The sequence below is a fragment of the Corythoichthys intestinalis genome, chromosome 9 (genome assembly GCF_030265065.1).
Source record: "Corythoichthys intestinalis isolate RoL2023-P3 chromosome 9, ASM3026506v1, whole genome shotgun sequence".
In the NCBI taxonomy this organism is placed as follows: Eukaryota; Metazoa; Chordata; class Actinopteri; order Syngnathiformes; family Syngnathidae; genus Corythoichthys; species Corythoichthys intestinalis.
The window spans coordinates 29751531-29771720 of NC_080403.1; the positions used below are offsets into that span (position 1 = coordinate 29751531).

General features: G+C 38.1%; 1 protein-coding gene across 8 annotated transcripts in view; it reads right to left on the minus strand.

Annotated features, from left to right (window-relative positions):
- Window positions 1-20190, minus strand: part of chl1b (cell adhesion molecule L1-like b) — a 103290-nt gene that overhangs the window by 8551 nt on the left and 74549 nt on the right. For 4 of the 8 annotated variants that reach the window (XM_057845833.1, XM_057845831.1, XM_057845832.1 and 1 more), the window contains 14 exons: window positions 18441-18552; window positions 16740-16906; window positions 16486-16651; window positions 16241-16365; window positions 15814-15915; window positions 15347-15544; window positions 15051-15121; window positions 12650-12872; window positions 9852-9887; window positions 9460-9575; window positions 9035-9239; window positions 8764-8886; window positions 5368-5547; window positions 3695-3766 (listed from right to left, as the gene is read on the minus strand). In XM_057845833.1, the coding sequence (XP_057701816.1) occupies window positions 3695-3766; window positions 5368-5547; window positions 8764-8886; window positions 9035-9239; window positions 9460-9575; window positions 9852-9887; window positions 12650-12872; window positions 15051-15121; window positions 15347-15544; window positions 15814-15915; window positions 16241-16365; window positions 16486-16651; window positions 16740-16906; window positions 18441-18552 (1896 nt within the window). The remainder of the gene's footprint in view (window positions 1-3694; window positions 3767-5367; window positions 5548-8763; window positions 8887-9034; window positions 9240-9459; window positions 9576-9851; window positions 9888-12649; window positions 12873-15050; window positions 15122-15346; window positions 15545-15813; window positions 15916-16240; window positions 16366-16485; window positions 16652-16739; window positions 16907-18440; window positions 18553-20190) is intronic. The other 4 variants (XM_057845835.1, XM_057845834.1, XM_057845836.1 and 1 more) reach the window with 3 other exon arrangements.

A 20190-nucleotide genomic window follows, 5' to 3' on the forward strand; every position in this document is an offset into this window, starting at 1 on the left:
AAACATACGCAACGCCACACAATGTTTCTATTTGTTCTTTTCCAGATAATGATTGTGCAACTGAGCAACAATTATAGCATCCCAAGCAACGATGTCAGGTTTTCATTGTTGTTTTCTAAAGATTTCTTTCAAGCACAACTTGGCGACTGCTCGTAAAAGCTGAGCGTGGCCTCACTCTCGCTCCGGCATGATGCGTTTAAATGCGCTCACGAAAAAAAAAACAGTGCTCACAAAACAGACTCGGACAAGCTGCCAACAGAACATACTGTATATATGTATGTATATATGTATGTTTTAGCTCTCTCAGTGAAAAAGGTTCCTGACCCCAATTATACAGCCTTACTAGTGATACTACAGTGGGGACAACAAGTATTTGATACACTTTCAATGGGTAAACCCATTGGCAGTGTATCAAATACTTGTTCTCCCCACTGTAAGTACAGCTACACAAATCACCAATTGGATCAAAACTCTTCTGTTGGTTGATCCTACTAGGCTAATAAACCTGCAAATAGCCAAGTGCACTTTGAAAGCACTATTGGAGCACATTGTCTTATTGGCTAAAGAGGGTGTGCTAATATCAGAAATTTATATGGGATGCTAACAGAAAACACACCTCACCAAAGACAAATAAGACTTTGATTAAATAACTACATGGTGCTCACGTGAAAGCAGTTGTAGATGCCGAACAAACTTTTGTAAAATGAATGGCACCTCTCGACAATGACTGAGTATACAGTAGTGATAATTACCATTATTTGTTTTCCGGTTGGGGTTTCCTCGTCCAGAAAACATGCGCAGCACCATACAACATTTCTATTTGTTATTTTCCAAGCAATGACTGCGCAGCTGAGCAGCAATTATAGCATCCCAAGCATCGATGTCAGGCTTTCGTTGTTGTTTTCTAAAGATTTCTTTCAATCACAACTCGGCGACTGCTCGTAAAAGCTGAGCGTGGCCTCACTCTCGCTCCGGCATGATGCGTTCAAATGCGCTCACGAAAAAAAATAACAGTGCTCACAAAACAGACTCGGACAAGCTGTCAACAGAACATACTGTATATATGTATGTATATATGTATGTTTTAGCTCTCTCGGTAAAAAAGGTTCCTGACCCGTATTATACAGCCTTGCTATTGATACTAAGTACAGCAACACAAATCAACAATTGGATCAAAACTCTTCCGTTGGTTGATTCTACTACGCTAATAAACCAGCAAATAGCCAAGTGCACTTTGAAAGCACTATTGGAGCACATTATTTTATTGGCTAAAAAGAGTGTGCTAATATCAGAAATCTATATGAGATGCTAACAGAAAACACACCTCACCATAAACAAATAAGACTTTGATTAAATAACTACATGGTGCTCATATGAAAGCAGTTGTAGATGCCGAACAAACTTTTATACAATGAATGGCACCTCTCGACAATGACTAAGTATACAGTTGCACTCCTCTTTAAAAGAAACTGCAGTATTTTGAGCCAAAAAAACTGTTGTGTTTGATAGAACAATATGTTTATATGCTGCCATAGCAGATTCATGGCGCATTAAGACCCCAAACTATTTTTAATTTGTCCGTTTTACCCGGAAACCCCCGTTTACACACGTTGCGATACCGCTTTTGTTTCAACCTAGCCATAAAAAGAAGGTAATTATATTTAATATTCAAAATGTCATTTTTAGCTTAGAATCATTAATTGATGTCTAATATTTAGTTTAAAAAAAAAAAAAAAAAAAAAAAAAAACGACTTTAAAAAATTATTCACTCGCATATTTTAACCTTTTATACAAATTACGTCACAATGAAAAATTTGGCGTCTGTAAAAAAGTCACGGATATTTACCTTATAACTATCACTTCATTGTATTCTTTTTGTTACTGTCACATTTTCCCTAAATAATGGATCCAAACAAAGAAAAATTGAAAAATAACGTTTAAGAGGGTAACTATATGAAAAAGAAAATCTGAACCATTCCTTCTTGTCTGCGATTTCTGCATCGCGACCCTTGTTATATCACCATGTTTCACCCATAAAATACAAAAAAAAAAATCTGGCTGTGGCCATCTCACCCATAAAATAAAAAAAAATCTGGCTGTGGCCATTCACAGCTGTGTCTTGACACTCGGTGATACATGCTACATGGAGTTTTTGGATCGAAACAAGGTAAGTACGCGATAATACCTCGTTAAAATGGTGGCGTCTTTAATTCTGCTCTCGCGTGCTCTCGCCTCCAGTTAGGGTTTTGCTGTTTAATTTTTTTTTTTTTTTCAAAACATGCCCTCCTGTTCAAAGTTTTTCTTCCCCTCGAAAATTGAGATTTTAAGCTTTCCAATGATGTATCACACATGCATTTCGGACAATTTTGAAAGTTGGCCAAATTGGGGGTCTCTTAGCGGAACTTCAATTCACCTGAGTGTTTTACTATATAACAGTTAATTGAAATGCATGTTTTTTTTTTTTTAACACACAATTACTGCTTTAAAATGTATAAATGTAGAAAATGGCGGATTAACAGTAAATTTGTTAATCACGTTCAGTTGCTTTACAGTAAAATATTAGGTTTATTATACTTCACAAATGAATAACCCCCCCCACCCCACCCTCTATCTTCTTTAATTCGCATCATCAAATTTAGACATGCCAAATAACTTGGCCTTTTGCTAGTTAACCTTAGGAGGAGCACTATCTAATAATGTAGTGAATGATGTGCATCATTAGTATTCCTGGACAGCTGCTGTCTGAGCAGGCTGACATCAATCCACTTCATTTCCCCACGGCAAACATGCAAATCTTCTGTTGTGCCTTCAGCTCAGGTGCTTTATTTACTCAGGTGATAATTCAGCATAGAGTAGACGGACACCTGCGTCGGTGTTGCCCATATCAACCTATACGAATGTCACGCTTTGACTAATTTTGATGGATTAGTCCGCTACTATGGTAATTCCAGTCATTTAGACTTGCACAATTAGTTTGAACTTAACCTGGTCTAAAAATATCCCCAGGCTGCCTCCGTTTTTTTTTTTTTTTTTGAATAAGATAATTGCTTTATAAGGTCAAGATAAGAGTGACTTTTGGATAAGGATGGATAAGAGGACACCACAACATATTCTATCCTATAAATATCATCCTACCCAGTATGTCCTCACAAGTCCCTGATATAGTCCCGGAGGACATTTATCCTCTTTTTCTGTCAATTCAGACAACTTTCTTGTCTCATTGTGGTACTGCTGCTTAGCCAGTTGAGGATAATATGGAAATGTCAGGTGACTGTTGGGTCAATACACTGCCGTGTAGAGTGGGGACCAGGGCCCAACAAATCAATCACTGACAATTAGATGTGTTTGTCCCATTCAAGTGATGTTACTCTGCAGCTACACTGTCTGGCTAGAATATAGATCTTGTATCTTTTAATCCCCATGATACAACAGGGAAATTAAAACTGTATTAGGACCAACTGATTTGTTGGCAGTATCACTTATAACTCTTTTTATAATTAGTATCAGCAATGAATCTAGCACAGACACTCATTACCATGTGGATGTTAATTAATTATATATCGACATAAATTAGATAATAAAAACAAAAACGTCCAGTGAATTTGTAATCCCAGTTTTTCAAAATGTTTTGACAAGAATCATGTAACATTTTTGGGTTTATGGTCTTGATGCCTTCTTGTGTCAGAGGTTCTACCTATGGTGGATTGAGTGGATTTGGTCAAAGGGGACTTGGGAGTGCTTGAAGGTGAGGGAGAAGCTGATTTTCCTGAAAAGAAACATAGACCTAAGGTTATTAATTGTGATAGGGCTGATATTATTACTCTCTAGTCTTGGCACCCATGCTTTTTAACTACGAAGTTGCTTCTAACTAGATTAGTAACTATCCATGCTGCTACAGTGGAAAACATAATTGAAATTATACACCTTGGAGTCTGGGTAAAAAATAGCATTGCATGTCTATGTATCACTGGAGCAACAAGGGTAATATTATCACAATAGAATGATTTATCTTCTAAATATAATATTTCTTAATGAGGCAATTACAGCTACGAAGAACATATTATTCTTTTCATCATAACAAAACACATCAGATGCTTACTGCTGATGGCAAGGACAAACAGTACACGTAGCCAATTATCTATCCAAAAATTATGTTCAAAATAAACTTCTTCAAAATCATACATTTTTATTATGTACGCCCTTGAATAAGGCAGAGCATGTTTTTTTAACATCTATGAAAGTCCCCAAAGTCATGGATTACAATTAGTATGATAATCAGATGCCACACTGCGTGTGATTGGGGTGTGTGTGGGTATGTGTGAAGTGCTATGTATCTACACTGTTCTACATACTGAGGCCATCAGTGGGAACCAGATTGGGAGCTGTAGGGGTGGAAAAAAACAAAAAGGGACAAGCGAATACATTGCATGCACATACTGTACATTAGACTCTGCATGATCAAAGATTCCACTTGAAGCGATGTAAATTTGAGCAGAACGACAGTGAGCGGACAACGAAAGACACTGACGTTTCACAAGGTGGTAATGAATATGGAACTAATACCTTTAATACTTACTTTAAATTGTTACACATGAAAGGATGTAAAATAAATACATGAATGAATGATAAGAAACAAAGTAGTGGCAAGAAAACTATTGTAATCATTTATATTTTGCTTGAACAATCACAGAAAGAGATATGATTAGGTTTCTTTTCTCTACAGGATTAGCAGCCAAATAAAGATAAATTTCTTTTTGGCACAATGATAGTCAATTAATATCCCTATCTAGTCATCAAGGAGGCCTACGGACATTTTTTATTGAAACTTCACACCTTAGTCGAGTTCACAGATTGCCTTGACTAGAGGTGTACCATGTAATCCTCAACAAATGATATATCATCACAAAGAGACAATTACATGCTACAAACTGGATCATTATGCTGACTTACCCAGAGTCTCTTTCGTGATTGCACAATTCATTATCGGAACCTTCAGTTACTCCCTGCTCAGAGCAATTTTCTTTCTTAGCTGATTGTCTCATAACTTGCACTTTCAGTCCAATCAATAAGCACTTGCTCTGACAGTGACAAATGAAGAGCTACAGAACGGAGATATTAAATTGTTTGTGTACAAATAGAACTTACTAGGCCATAAGAAAAGCTTGACTGCCCTGATTTAAGCTCTTACTGTCTGAATGCTGTTTGGAAAACAAAAAATGGCTTTGTTTCGCACCTCACTAAGCTAGGATTATACTGAACCATTTCTGTGCCATAACTCTAATGTTGTTGTTGCCTCAGTGTGTAAGACCAATGCATAACATCTTATTCAATCCAGTATAAACTGTGTTGCTTCCCACCATTACTCACTTGCTTCAAGGGTGGTTGTGCTTTCTTCACTGATAATGGGTCCACAGCCTACTGTGGTGCAAGAACGCAAGTGGAACTTGTATTTGCTTAAAGGCTCCAAGTCCCGCAGAGTCCATTTGGTCGTGTCGGGTTTGCTGATGTCAATAGACTGCAGTTGTCCGACTTCCTCTGTGTTGTTAACTGCAGTCAATGATTAAGTTGGAAAAAAAAGTTACATTCTGAAATGGAATTTACTGATGAATCATAAAATACTTAATGTCCTACTTTAAAAAAAAAAAAAAAAAAAAAAAGAAAAACAGTTCTAGAAATGACTTTTTATACATTTGTTATTGTTCAAATGTACAACAATTTTTAGATTTGGAAATTATAAATGAAAATAAAAGCTGCTGATTATCATGGTTTATTATTATTATTATTTTTATACCGGATTTTAGAAGGACTTCTTGACATTGGCATTGTATTATATGCATGCCACTTTTCCTCCTAGGTGCAATGTTTGGTCCAGTGATTATAATGCCTTTGTGAATACTAAATGAACGAATGTGATTATTTGGGGCACTGAATTTTTGACTGAATCAGTTGTAAATGGAGCACAACAAATGTCTGATTGCTTACAAAAGAATGAACTCAGGTCTTTTTAGTAACGTGATTTCATACAGTATGTAAACTAGCCTTGCAGGTAGGCAGGTGGCATTTAGAAGTGCTGCAGTTGCTAAGGCGACCTTTTGAGAGCACTTCTCTCTAGTGGAAAGCAACAAAAACAGTGAAAATTCTTTGGTCCGACTCAATATAATGGGTTTCTTTGAAACACGGACATACATATGTTGAGATCGCAAATTACGCTCACATCCTCTAATAAGTCTTATGGTAGCAACAGAATTAATTTGAACCAAGGTCACTCAAAATAAGAATACATATACTTAGAACATAAGTAATGTAACACCTATCCTTTTAACTACAATATGCAAAATATGCAGTCACACTGCCTAATGCTCTTTTGCTTCCTTTTTTTTTTAATTGTTTTTTTTTTTTATTTTTTATTTTTTACAAAATTTTGTGTGTACATTTCGGTGACATAATAGCAACCAAGTGCGTATCTGACTTTTACTGTCTCCCCTTTTTGTAAATTTGTAATTTTTACCCGTTATGTTGGATTCAGTTTTATTAGAAAGTGAATATTTCTTTGTCTATTTGATTACCGTATTTTTCGAACTATAAGTCGCAGTTTTTTTCATAGTTTGGCTGGCGGTGTGACTTGTACTCAGGAGGGACTTATGTGTGAAATTATTATCACATTATGATATCATTTCACATGTTATTTTGGTGTTTTGGAGTGACACTGATGGTTTGGTAAACTTGTTAGCATGTTCTTTATGCTATAGTTATCTGAATAACTCTTAATAGCTATGGCCACGTTTGCGTTCTGCCTTTGGCAATGTGTGTTCAATCGTATTATTGACATTTTTATATTGAAATGCATGCTTTTAGTTTGTGGCACTTTCACGCCCAAGTGGGGGCGCACTCGCACTTGTTTACGCGAAGAAGAGCGCTCACACGCCAGAAGAGGATGGACAGCTACGGCGAGTGGGTGAGAGAGAGAGAGAGAGAGAGAGAGAGAGAGAGAGAGAGAGAAACATGGCTGCTAACCTACGTTCATTGTTTATGCTTGTAAAATATCTCTACAGAGGCAATGGCTGTGTGTATCATCTTTTCTGTTGTTGTTGTGTGTTTTCCAGCGATCGGACACTTACAGCCAGTTGCGTTGTTGTTCAAACGATGTGCTAATGCTAGCGAACACATGCTAACCGATGTGTCATTGCTGTAATAGCAGTTAATCATCATTTATTTACGTTGATGCGAAACTGTTTGGTATCTAGGACGAAATTGATTTGTATTATTTTTATTTTTAGTTTCACTCTTCAAATGATGTTGTCATAACGACAGCCAAAATAAAGTCAGCAAATAATATGGACGTCCAGCATCGTCATTTGGGAGTTTAGCTCGCTGTATAGCCAGGACCGAGCCCTAGCTTCCTGGTGAGGACAGTATATTTGCATTTCGTTGTTCATGCATCATGTAACATTATCATACTGCACACTTATTCAGCATGTTGTTCTCTATTGTATATTTATATTAAATTGCCTTTCATATCTGTTCTATGTATTGGATTTTATCAAGTAAATTTCCCCCCAAAAATGCGACTTATACTCCGGTGCGGCATATATGTTTTTTTCCTCTTCGTTGGGCATTTTATGGCTGGAGCGACTTATACTCAGGTGCGACTTATAATCAGAAAAATACGGTATGTCAAAACTGCTCTGAGAGGCAGAAAAAATTAGCTTCATTACTGTATACGTTTGGTGAGCCTTATAATAACAAAAAAGTACAATTTCTTTCGTCAGTGTCATAGTGGCACAATTGATACATGCTCAATTACTCTGTTGCATCTCATATGTAACAATTGAGAGACGCTAAGAGTTCCACATATAAAATGCTATTCTAGCAGACTTGCCATTGAAACTTGTCAGATGTAAACCTATTAAAGGATGGCAAGCAGGTGGGTGTAGCCCTGTAACAGCTGCTCCTCAGCTTGAAATTTCACTTGTGCCACTGATGGTTCCTTGGCAGCTGGTTGCATTACTCCCAACTTTTTACACATGGCCAACTTCAAGGGGACTTTAAAATAGTCACACTTCAATGAGTCCATCAGCTTTATCGCCGTGGCACACTGAAAGTGTCCCTTCCTGAAATACACTGTGACATTTGGCCCTCTTCTCCAGCTGCCAAATCAAACTCAATTAGCCAGGAAATGCGGCAATAAGATGATGCTGGGGTTACTCCTCAGCTTAAAATTTATTTTTGTTTGAGAAGAGCCGTGTGTGTCAACAAACAGAATGTGTTTAGTGATTGAATCCCATTGAGACTTGAGTGGTGATGGCACCTGCCAAAGGAACAGGGTCAGTAACACTACCACTAACCCTAACAGATTATGACATAGTAAACTTGCTCTGCATGAATCAAGAAATGATCATGACACACGGGCAACCAGACATTAACCTTGACATGTTTCCTGTACACACATTATGAACTCATTTTGAACTTTGCCCCATTTATCCAGCAGAATGGTTTGATATCTGTGATAGTGATCATGTGCTAAAAGACAATACACAGAAAGTGCTGCAAATATTGGAGGATATATGGTGGATGACAAGAAAGATTTTCTAATGCAGTGGTACAGTTTCCCAAAATTGCACATTTGTTATGTTAATTGCCTCCTTCTTAAAAGAATGCAAATAGCCCAAGGACTGTAACATTATTAATCAAAGGGAAAATACAATATTTTCTTGTGGTAAGTTTAAATCTAGGTCACTTAATATAATGAGAATTGATACATACTTAGCTGATACTCTAAAAGATATCCTGTCAGAATCCCATTTGGCTCTGAAGGTGGGGCCCAAGCCAGAGAGACAGCATGCCTCTGTGTATCTGTGATCCTGAAAACAGGATTTTTTTCCGGGACTGCAGGGTAAAAAAACAAGATGATAAATACAGTCAGTAGTTGAATTATGCAAAGTAATTTTCTTTGTTTTTTCATTTGGTATTGTGTTCACAAGTTGTATTTCAATATACAGTACAGTACTCCAAGTTTTTTTTTCTGCAATCTTACCTCCCTCTGGGGTTTTGAAATTAACAGGATGGCTGCCAGGACCATTGCCGCGACCATTAAAGGTCATGACGATGAGACTGTACTCGGAAAAGGGTTGTAGTCTTGGTATGACGGCATGGTTGCGGTCACCCGGTAATGTTAGTGTGTGTTTTTCTCCATGGCTTTTCTTCAAATCCACCAGACTTCGGAGACGCCACCAGTTTATCTACACAAAGAAAGAGTTTCTGAGTACATTGGTAAATATTCAACACCACTGTCCCTTTATCTGTACTGTATGTATGTGTAAAATAATGTTGTGGTGGGTATGAAGTAGAGAAAGTTAAAATTTCAGGAGATAGAAGAATGAAAGCATGAAACGTTTAGAGCAGCTCAGGGTCAACATTTTAAACTATGGCTAAAAACAAGGGTCTGTTTTGACGCATTACCCTGTAGCCTCCCAGATGTCCATGCAACTTGTCCTTGTTTACACGAGTCCAGCTGACCTTGACCACTGAGCTGTTCATCACCACCACAGCTACATCCTCAGGTGCAGCTGACGGAACTGCAAAAGCAAACACAATGGATTGTACCATTTAAGATGCTGTATGAATATAGGACAAGGGGAGCTACTACTCACAACACAAACAGCTATTGTGCCAAAAACCTGTTAATATGAATAGCTACTGTACCTCACATATGAAAATCAAACAATACAGGTACGCGCACCTTTACTGGGAATACACACAACTGCAAGGATCGAGGGGCTCTACCATCAGTAAGAGTGGTGTGTGTGTAAGTAACATAAAAGACAATTTATCATCTATCTAGAGGTCGTGACCTGTGCTGGTCTCCTGGGGACAAGTCCAAAAGAAAGCTGAACACAAAGATGCAACGTTGCTTTACTTCAAAAAAGTAAAAATCCTATAACCTTAAAAGGCAAACTTGTACTCAAATATCTGCGGTATACGAAATGTTAAAAGCTGAATGCTACTGCATAAAGGTAGGTTACTATAGTGAAGATGAAATAAAACACATTTATATCTAATCTTCTCTTTCTCATCCTTTCTTTTTATATTAAAACAATAGATCACAAACATACTGGTGACTCTAAAATTGACTGTTCAATATCTACAAACCATATGAGTTTATGTCAGTGAGGAAAGAATAGCTCTCAGAGGGTGGAAATTGATTAGGTTAAAATCCTTGCAACTTTTAAGATAGAACAAACTAAGAAAAATAATCAAAATGCCAGTTTGAGCAGCGTATGGTGACCTCAGAAACTAATATTTCATGCATTTTTTTTTTTTTTAAACACAAATCTCTTGTACAATAAGAATAAAGTACCTTGAATTTTAGTATTTTATATTGAATAATTCAAACATTTGAAGTCATAAATACAAAGGCTTTATTGTACTGTATACACTGCTGGCCAAAAGTATTGGCACCCCTGCAATTCTGTCAGATAATGCTCAATTTCTCCCAGAAAATGATTGCAATTACAAATGCTTTGGTGGTAATATCTTCATGTATTTTGCTTGCAATGAAAAAATACAAAAGAGAGAGAGAGAAAAATTAAATGGTTATCATTTTACACAACACTCCGAAAATGGGCTGGACAAAAGTATTGGCACCCTCAGCCTTGGTAGCACAAACTTTAGACAAAATAAGTGTGAACAACTGCTTCCGGTATTCATCACTGAGTTTCTTACAATGCTCTGCTGGAATTTTAGACCATTCTTCTTTGTCCAACTGCTCCAGGTCTCAGAGATTTGAAGGGTGCCTTCTCCAAGCTGCCATTTTCAAATCTCTCCACAGGTATTCTATAGGATTCAAGTCTGGACATTGCTGGTCACGTTATAAGTCTCCAGTGCTTTCTCGCAAACCTATTTCTAGTGCTTTTTGAGTCATTGTCCTGCTGGAAGACCCATGACCTCTGAGGGAGACCCAGCTTTCTCACAATGGGCCCTACATTATGCTGCAAAATTTGTTGGTCGTCTTCAGACTTCATAATACCATGCATACGGTCAAGCAGTCCAGTGCCAGAGGCAGCAGAGCAACCCCAACACATCAGGGAACCTCCGCCATGTTTCACTGTGGGGACCTTGTTCTTTTCTTTGAAGGCCTCGTTTTTTTTTTCGGTTGCCTTTTCCAAAAAAGCTCTACTTTTGTCTAATCTGACCAGAGAAAATTCTTCCAAAACATTTTTGGCTTTCTCAGGTAAAATTTGGCAAACTCCAACCTAGCGTTTTTATGTCTCTGGGTCAGAAGTGGGGTCTTCCTGGGTATCATACCATAGAGTCCCTTTTCATTCAGACGCCGACGGATAGGACGGGTTGACACTGTTGTACCCTCGGTCTGCTGGACAGCTGGAACTTGTTTGGATGTTAGTCGAGGTTCTTTATCTACCATCCGTAAAATATTTCGTTGAAATCTCTCCTCAATTTTTTATTGATGACACTGCGCACAGTAGACACAGGAACATTCAGGTCTTTGGAGAAAGACTTGAAGCCTTGAGATTGCCCATGCTTCCTCACAAGTTTGCTTCTCAAGTGCACATTCAGTTCTTTGGTCTTCTTTCTTAATGCTTGATGTGGTACACACAAGGACATAGGACAGGGGTTGAGTCAACTTTAATCCATTTTACTGGCTGCAAGTGTGATTTAGTTATTGCCACTACCTGTTATGTGCGACAGGTAAGTAACAGGTGCTGTTAATTACACAAATTAGAGAAGCATCACATGATTTTTCAAAGGGTGCCAATACTTTTGTCCGGCCCATTTTTTGGAGTTTTGTGTAAAATGATAATGATTAAATTTTTTTCCCACCCTCTTTTTGTATTTTTTCTTTGCAAGCAAAATAAATGATGATATTACTACCAAAGCGTTTGTGATTTAAATAATTTTCTCCAGGAAATTGAGCATTATCAGACAGAATTGCAGGGGTACCAATACCTTTGGCAAGCAGTGTATATAGAGGTACTGTATATACCAGTACAGTAATTATGAACATTTTGCTTTGTCATAGGTTTTATGACAAATGTGTTTTGATTTTACAAGTGAATAACATGAATAACACCCCCCCCCCCCTTCCCCATAAATAAATAAAAAGTGGCTTTATTGTTGTTGCCGTTTTTCCAGTACTTACTCATACTATCAAAGACAGCATTGGTAATGTCAGAAAATTGTCATCGAAATGGTAATTTCAGACAATCTCTCACCATAAATACTATGTTGAAAAGTACCATATTTAAAATCCATACTTACTTTTTGATGAAGTTGTTAAGCAATATATGTTACAATGCCCATATTTTATACAAAGAAACATTTATGAAAGTTTTTTTTTTTTAACTTTATTATAATTTTTTAAATTGAAGGGTGGGTGGTGGGTGCTAGGTTCATGAATAGCTCTCCCTAAAATTGTTTAAAATTGAAAGAGATGAGATGGAGAAAAAAAGTTTCAGTTTGCAGCTGTGAGAAATCAAAATAAACAGTAAAACCAAAACAATTTAAAGCCAATCTCCTTAAACATTATTGATTTTCTCCCATTCAGTAGCTCCACATGAGCTATAGCTGGCTGTGAAGAGTAAAAAACTAATTAGTACAAGTTTCAAATCAAATTAAAAGAGTGGATACTCACAATCTTCACCAGAGTATCCAGTCACAACCTTTGGCTCTGGGCCCCAACCCTGGTTGTTCTTTGCTTGGATCTTAATCTCATAGGGCACAAATGTGGGTGTTTTCTTTACCACAAATGAGTGTCTCTTCACGATTTGTTCCTTCCAGTCCTCCTCCAAGTCCTGACGTCTGTAGCTTACTTTGTACTCAAGACCTGGCGCATTGTGTTCAATTGGCAACAGTGGCTAGATATAGAGGAAAGCAAAAGAGACAACGGTTTTACACTTGGATTGTACAGAACGATGGTTGTCTTTCTTTGTCTCACAATGGCACATCTTCCATTTCAATAAAATGACAATCCAATACTGGGGATTAGTAGTGTTTTTTTAATCTTACGATCTATTAAAACAGGGGGCAGATTATCCTGCTTTCATGGAGCTTTTTTTAAATGTATATAATCTGGTTAGAAAATAATATTATTAGTGGTGAACAGTCTGCAAGAAAAGCATGAGATACTGTATTCAACAATGGTACATGTGAGTTTCAAAAGATTTGCATGAAGATTAAAGTGCCTACGACAGCAAAAAGCATGTTTTTTTTTTTTTTTTTTCGTATTTTCCGCGGTATTTTATGCTCCTTAATGAAATGGACCGCTTGGATGTGTGTGGACGCGATCACTATATTTACTTCGTTTTTTTAATCCCGCGCCATGAAAATGAGTGACTTCCGGCTCCAGTCTCAAGTTGAGAAAGAGGACGCTGTGACGTCTACGGTAGAAGGAGTCCTCTTCACTGTCCAGCCGTACTGCTGTATGAGAAGGACTAAGGATTCAGCTGATTTTGCGGATTAATTTGTTTATTTTTTGCATCACGCCAGCCAAACGGCTGCAGAAAAAAATTGCTGCACCACGGAGCAAATTCACCGGTGGATATTGGCCAAAACAAGCCCTACTACTGTGGGACCACTGGACTTACGAGGCAGTGAGTAAACATCGTGTTTTGTGTTATGTCAAATACTGGGATCATTTTAATACGTAGTTGGCTTGTTTTTTCTGGCTGACATGCTCCTTGTCGACTCGGCCGACGACACCGGCGGCTTGTCATCCCCCCGCCGGGAGAGCACTTTACTCGGTTTATTGCCCTCTTCATGTGCCCGATGTTCTGTCATATTGTCAACCCCATCAGAAATTGCAACTTTGTGTTAAAAATGTCAGCGAATACAGCAATTACAAAGTAACACTACAAACTTTTTTTTAAATAAAGGACTATTATGTTTCATCATGGATGGGCAGGTAGAAAAGACCTCCTCTGTCTGTCATGTTAGCTGCACAACAACTGCGCGCCGCTCTTTGTTTATGTCGTCGCCGTGTAGTAAAGCAATATTTTTCATTATATTCGTGTTGACCATGTGGCAGCTACACGTTCCTCCGACGTCGGCGGGTTTGTCCGGCGGTACTCTCCAGCTGCTTCCCCGGCGAGCTCTCCTGTCCGTAGTAGCAGGGGAATGAGCTGTAACTTGCTCTCCGCCGGGCGGGTTGCTGATCGGCGAAGACAATCGACGATCCCACGGCAGTGTGATATGATCCGGGCTAGTTTGATTTTTTTGAGTGTGATTTTTCGCTTCGAAAGCGAAACTAAGACTTTGAGACGTCACTCGGTTATGGTTAGCATGCCGGCTAGCTGTCACGCCTCTTGGTTTGTTTACATTCTCCGAAGCCAGGGGGCAGGGAAATGTCAAAAGCCTGACTTACTACGACGGCATAATATAGCGATCGGGAGGTGCGACAGTAAAGGTGAAGTCGACAGTTTTTACCATTTTGGAGTAATTTTGCCATGTCGTACTGAATAAATGCATCTTTATTATTTCATATTCCATTCAGCACAAGATTGTTATTTGTCATGACCATACCATTTATCTAGCAATTGGGGAAAAATACTAAGATAAAAAGAATATCCTTTAAAAATATTGAAGTAGAGAGACTGAAACAATGACATTTTGCTGCTCTCTTCGTCACATTTTCCTCGTTATGAATAATTCCCCCTCAATGGGCTGCATACTAAATCAGATGAAACCATCCTCCCACTGACGTAATCCACCTGTTGGGGACACTACAGCCCTATAATGGTAGGCGTGGCTAGATGGCGGATTTATACACTAATTTCTCGTCATCTCCGCTTTACCAAAATGTTGTATATAGTCGAATCGTCTTAAAATATGATTCTAACTCACATAATAATGCTATTTATGGCTTTTTTATCCTCTGATACGCACTTTAAAATGTAAATAAAACAATTCACAATTATTTATTTATTTTTAATTAAAACCTTAGTGGTGATTCAGTTTGTCCAAGCAACAAATTTTTCTGTGAAGTAATGTTAACAATCACAAAAATAAATAAATAAATAAATAAAACATTTTATTACCTCCCAGTTGATGTCCATTTCATGTGGCAAAGTACCTTCAATTTTGATATTTTCCGGGTTCTTGTCAGGAGCTGTGCAATGAGTATAGATTCGGTCAGAATTGCTAGTGTGAAAGAAATCTCAATTCAAATAGGCACACAAAAGAAGATTCTCAACAAGAGTGGAATCAATTATGTCACAGCTCTTAGACTGTGTGAAGTTCACACAGAGCACAGTGTTGGCAGCTTTAGTGGCCTCAGGCTCCTTATCCAAAAAGTATAAAACATAATAAACAATACACATAGGATGCATTAGACCTGTTGGAGGGGTTTTGTATCTCTCTGTGGGCTCACTGGGAGGACCCCTCCCAACACTGTTAACAGCAGCCACACGGAAACGATAGTCGACATGACCGTGGAGTTTGAGGATGGACGAAATGTGATTCCCAGGTACCCTGAGCAGCTCCTTCCAATTTCCAGGCTCCCACTGGCTCTCCTCGTATTGAATAATAAACTCTGTTGAAAAGCAGAGAGACAATCAGCCCCTGACTGCTATGGTTCTTGCCAAAGAATTGCTTATCTAACCACAGGCTGTGCAGAGCTTTTCCCGCTTTCTGCTCTGGGCTTGTAGACTCCACAGAGACACAGATCACAATTCATGCTTGACTGGATCAATAATTAATATATGTTGTGTATTGTGGTAAACATAACACATGCACTGAATTAAAACGAAAAATATGCATGTCTTTATGAACACCAGACTGCAGCATAGTTGTTCTTTTTACCTGTGGTAGAGCTGTTGTGATCATTCCCTGGGGTCCATTTCAGTTTCACACTTTTAGTCTTGTGTTCTGACAGTACCAAGTGCTGAGGTGCATCAGGGACATCTGAAAATCATGACATAGCCATGGAAAAAAAATCACTTACACATCAATCACAGTAGGAAAGAAGGTCGAGGGAACAACTTCACATCAAATCATGACAATCCTGATAAGGTGTACATAGAGTAGCCTGCTTCACCGAATTGGCTTTTGATGATGTCAAAAATATTGCTTATTTATGTTATGTAGCAAAGTAGTGGGTCTCATTTAAGGTCGTGCTTTGCTGTTTTGATTTGGTAACATATTGATCTGCTCTCAAATGTCATACATTCATGTTTTATCAGTGTCTGATACGGACTGGATCTGAAATAGTATTTCAATGTTAGCTCACCTAAAACCATGAGCAATGCAGAGGCACTGTCCTGATCCACTGGAGTTCTACCCACACATGTGTACACACCCTGATCCCTGTGGCTTACATTGAATATTTGAAGGATACCATCCTCCACAAAGTATCTGTTGACAAGAAGATGGAGACATAATATTGATTGACCAAATACAGCACTAAAATGACTTTCCAGCTGGGAATACACTAGGTCCATAATACAATGCAAAAGTCCCAGCAGCATACCTTACCTTGAATTCTCTGTATAATTGTAACCTATGTCCATATCGTCTTTTTCCCACAGGAGCTCAAAGTCGTTGCTGAAGGACTTGTCGTATTCTGCCAGGCATGAGAGCTGGGCTGTGGTGCCTATTAGGATCTGCTGGTCTTCTGGGGCAACTGTTATTCTTGTAGGATCTGTAAAAGCAGGACACTAGTTTCCTTCAAGAGGAGGGCACAAGTGATAATACAAATGCATCAGGTACAACTGTACAACATACTATACCTTTTACATAAAGTGAAGCTTCAATGGCAGATGATCCCTCTGTATTTTTGGCATAACATGTATATTGTCCTGTATCTTCTTTTTCTGTAGTGTAGATCTCCAATGATCCATTGTCATGGACAGTATATCTTGGACCCACCAAAGATTGAGAGGAATCATCTTTGTTCCTGTGAACAATATAGACAATTACCGTATTGGCCCGAATATAAGACGATGTTTTTTGCACTGAAATAAGATTGAAAAAGAGGAGGTCGTCTTATAACTGCGGCCTAAAAAAAAAAAAAAAAAAAAAAAAAAAAACTGCGGCCTAGACATATACCCATTCACGACGCTGGATGGCGCCAGTCATCAATGAATCGAATGCTGAACGCGACTCGGGCGGCCAAAGCGAACCCCTGACACGAAGAAGAAAGTGGTAAGAAGGAAAAGAGAAGAAAATACCGGTAATAGAAGAGATAACCAAAAATGGAGAAACTTCGCGACACTTTGGAGAAAAGTGGGTCGAAGATTGGCCAGATTAACAGGTGTTCGGCCATTCCTTACTACGCGGCGAAACGTCCTACACAATGCTCAGGGCGCTTGCGTATGCATTCACACGCATGCGCACATCGGTTGGAAGCGGTGAGTACTCACTATTTTTGTTTTTATTTAGTTATTTAGAACCTTTTCACAGCCTCAAAGATACTTTTTGCATGTATTACCCTCTCATACTTTTAACCATTGTGTTTTTTTGTGTTAGCTTTGAAGCAGTTGACCACATTAGTCACGTAGCGTATTTAAACCGTCCTTATTTGATATAACTACATTTAAGTATTTTCTGCAGGCATTTCTTTAGTACGTTATTCCTGTATGCATCTAAACAAAACAAGTTTAGAGCGCACGGTAGTAATTTAGGTGTCAAATTCGACTAATGTAGCACGTTTCGCCGATGTAGCATATTTTGGCAGAACACCGGCAGCTGAGGAGAAGTTATGACGCAAACTTCAAGTTGATGGTGATAAATGAGGCGGTGTCTTCAAACAACTGCAAAGCGGCTGTGAAATATGGTGTCACAGAGTGTAATGTACGGAGATGGAGAGCTCAAAAAGATCGCCTAAAAAATGCTCACAGTCAGAGAAAAGCTTTCCGTGGTCGTTTCTGTATAAAAATTAATTTGGTGTTCAAAAAGTCTTTTTTCAAACTTGAGTCTTGAAAAAGAGGGGGTCGTCTTATAATCGGGGTCGTCTTATATTCGGGCCAATACGGTAAATACCTGGCTTGTCAATTTCACAACATTCTGTGGAACTGATCTTGAGGCAACATTTCTTTAATTATTTTAATTTAAAATCACACTGATATATGTATTTGGCCACTATCTGTCATCACTTACTCTAATGGTCTATTGCACTGTGCATGATTAAGGCACAAATATTTTTGTGAACTAAAAATGTATGTTCTTTGTGATATGAAGACATGATGATATGAAAGTGCAGATTTTATGATTGTAAATAGCGTAGCCATTGGTGTGGCTCTTAATCACACACTTTGTCTCTGTCAGCTATATCAATTTTATATTAAGGTCAAATATGACATTCTACAGATGAAATGGGAATCTATAAAAATACACTGGAAAGCAAGATTCTAAACACATATGCTGTATGCATTCGGTGATCTACTGCTCCCTGTTGTTGAAAGAAAGAATAACATGCCATGTCCACCCACCAAGTGATAGTAGATGGTGGAGAGCTGAAGACGTTGCAGTGCATCGTCACTCCTCTTCCTTCCACAGCAGAGTAATCCTCCCCTTCCTTTGTAAGAATCATTGGAGAGAGATCTGCAAAGGAGTAGATTTGAATGAGAACAAACACTCTGAGCTTGTGAAGAGACCAACGCTACGGTGTGAACAAAATGAGTTGTGACATTTAGCTGCAGCACCGTGGAGTCCGTAGAGACTGTAGCAGGGGTGGTAAAAGTTTTTTTTATGATGGGAAAAAAATGGGTTCTAAAAATTTGACATAGGGGCCAAGCCAGGACAGATGAACAGCAATTCTCTGAATATATCAAATGTGTTGGTCAGTTAATATTAATTTGTGACGTATGTATTGACATTTGTGTTGCTTAATATCTACTCCGATACAGAGCCTCGGTGTTGCTTCGCTAAGTGAATCATAAAAGTCATTCAGTTACAGAGACTTGAACCTGACATGGCATCAGATTGAAGAACAATCAGTTCAAAATGCACCTCTTGCGGTGCTGTTTTAGGGTGTCCTTGACAACCATAATTTCAGTAAAATCGACAAATACACAGACTAGTCATCCCAAGAGAATGCTCTGCAATTAACACAGAGGTTGGGCAGTAATTGTCAAATTAACAAAGGTCCACTAATTAAGTGCAAATTGGGTTTAATATGCACTTCTACAATTTTGTCTGGGACAGCATGCTTTTAATAAACAGTGGAATGGACGAAAACTTCTTAGCATTTAACTGGCAAGGGACATAACTTGTTGTACTTCTGGGAGTGCTAAAAGCTGCAATGAAGTGAGGCTCATGGACAGCTCTCCTCCCCTGAGCTCCTTTCAACATTATGGACATATGCCAAAATCAGCATAAACTCTGCAGGCACATCACTCAGCAATCTCAAAATGACTTAAAGCCAAACCTGGCATTTAATACAATAGTGTATTAGGCAGGGATGAAAGTGGCTAGAATTTCTTGCCGGAACTCCCCGACGTGAAGATCGCCACGGAGCCAGCAATTTTGTTTGTTTATTTATTTTCATTTGGGGTGGGGGGGTCAAACCTCCTAAAACTACTGAAATGCAAAGAAAACTGTTTTGGCACAGTTATTTCTATAACACATACAAAAACTGATTTTCATTCAAAATTTAATTTTTTCAATGATTTGTAAAATAAAACAAAAACACCAATAACCCCAACCTCCATCTCCTAATTTTTATTTTCCCCTCATTTCCTCACATAGTAAATGCAAAATCTCAATTTTAACTACTTAAGAACATAGGATGTATATCAAAATTGAAGTTAACGTAAACTTCTACTTGTGCTTTCCTTTTTTTCAATAATAAAGATATAAGTAACATGCATTCAGAAAAATAAGTACAAATGACTTATATTATGCTGAGTGAAATGGAATATATTTTGAAGATTGCGCAAACACTGACTTTTTAAATCATAAGGAAATGAATAAGTAGCCTAACATAAATGAAAAATATAAGTCCAAACTGCACATTGACAGCTAAGATGTTCTGAACCTCCCCATCAGAACAAATAAAACTAAATATGATAAATAAGCCTCTTCAACTCTTTCCTTGCTCTTAAAGATTTGATCCATTTTCTGTTGCATTGCCCTTTTTTGTCACATCAATTCAACAAATTTTTTTTTTTTTGCTGTTCCAGAAAACATGCACATTTGAACCAATCAGAGCTAACTATATTTGCTGATCACATTAATGAG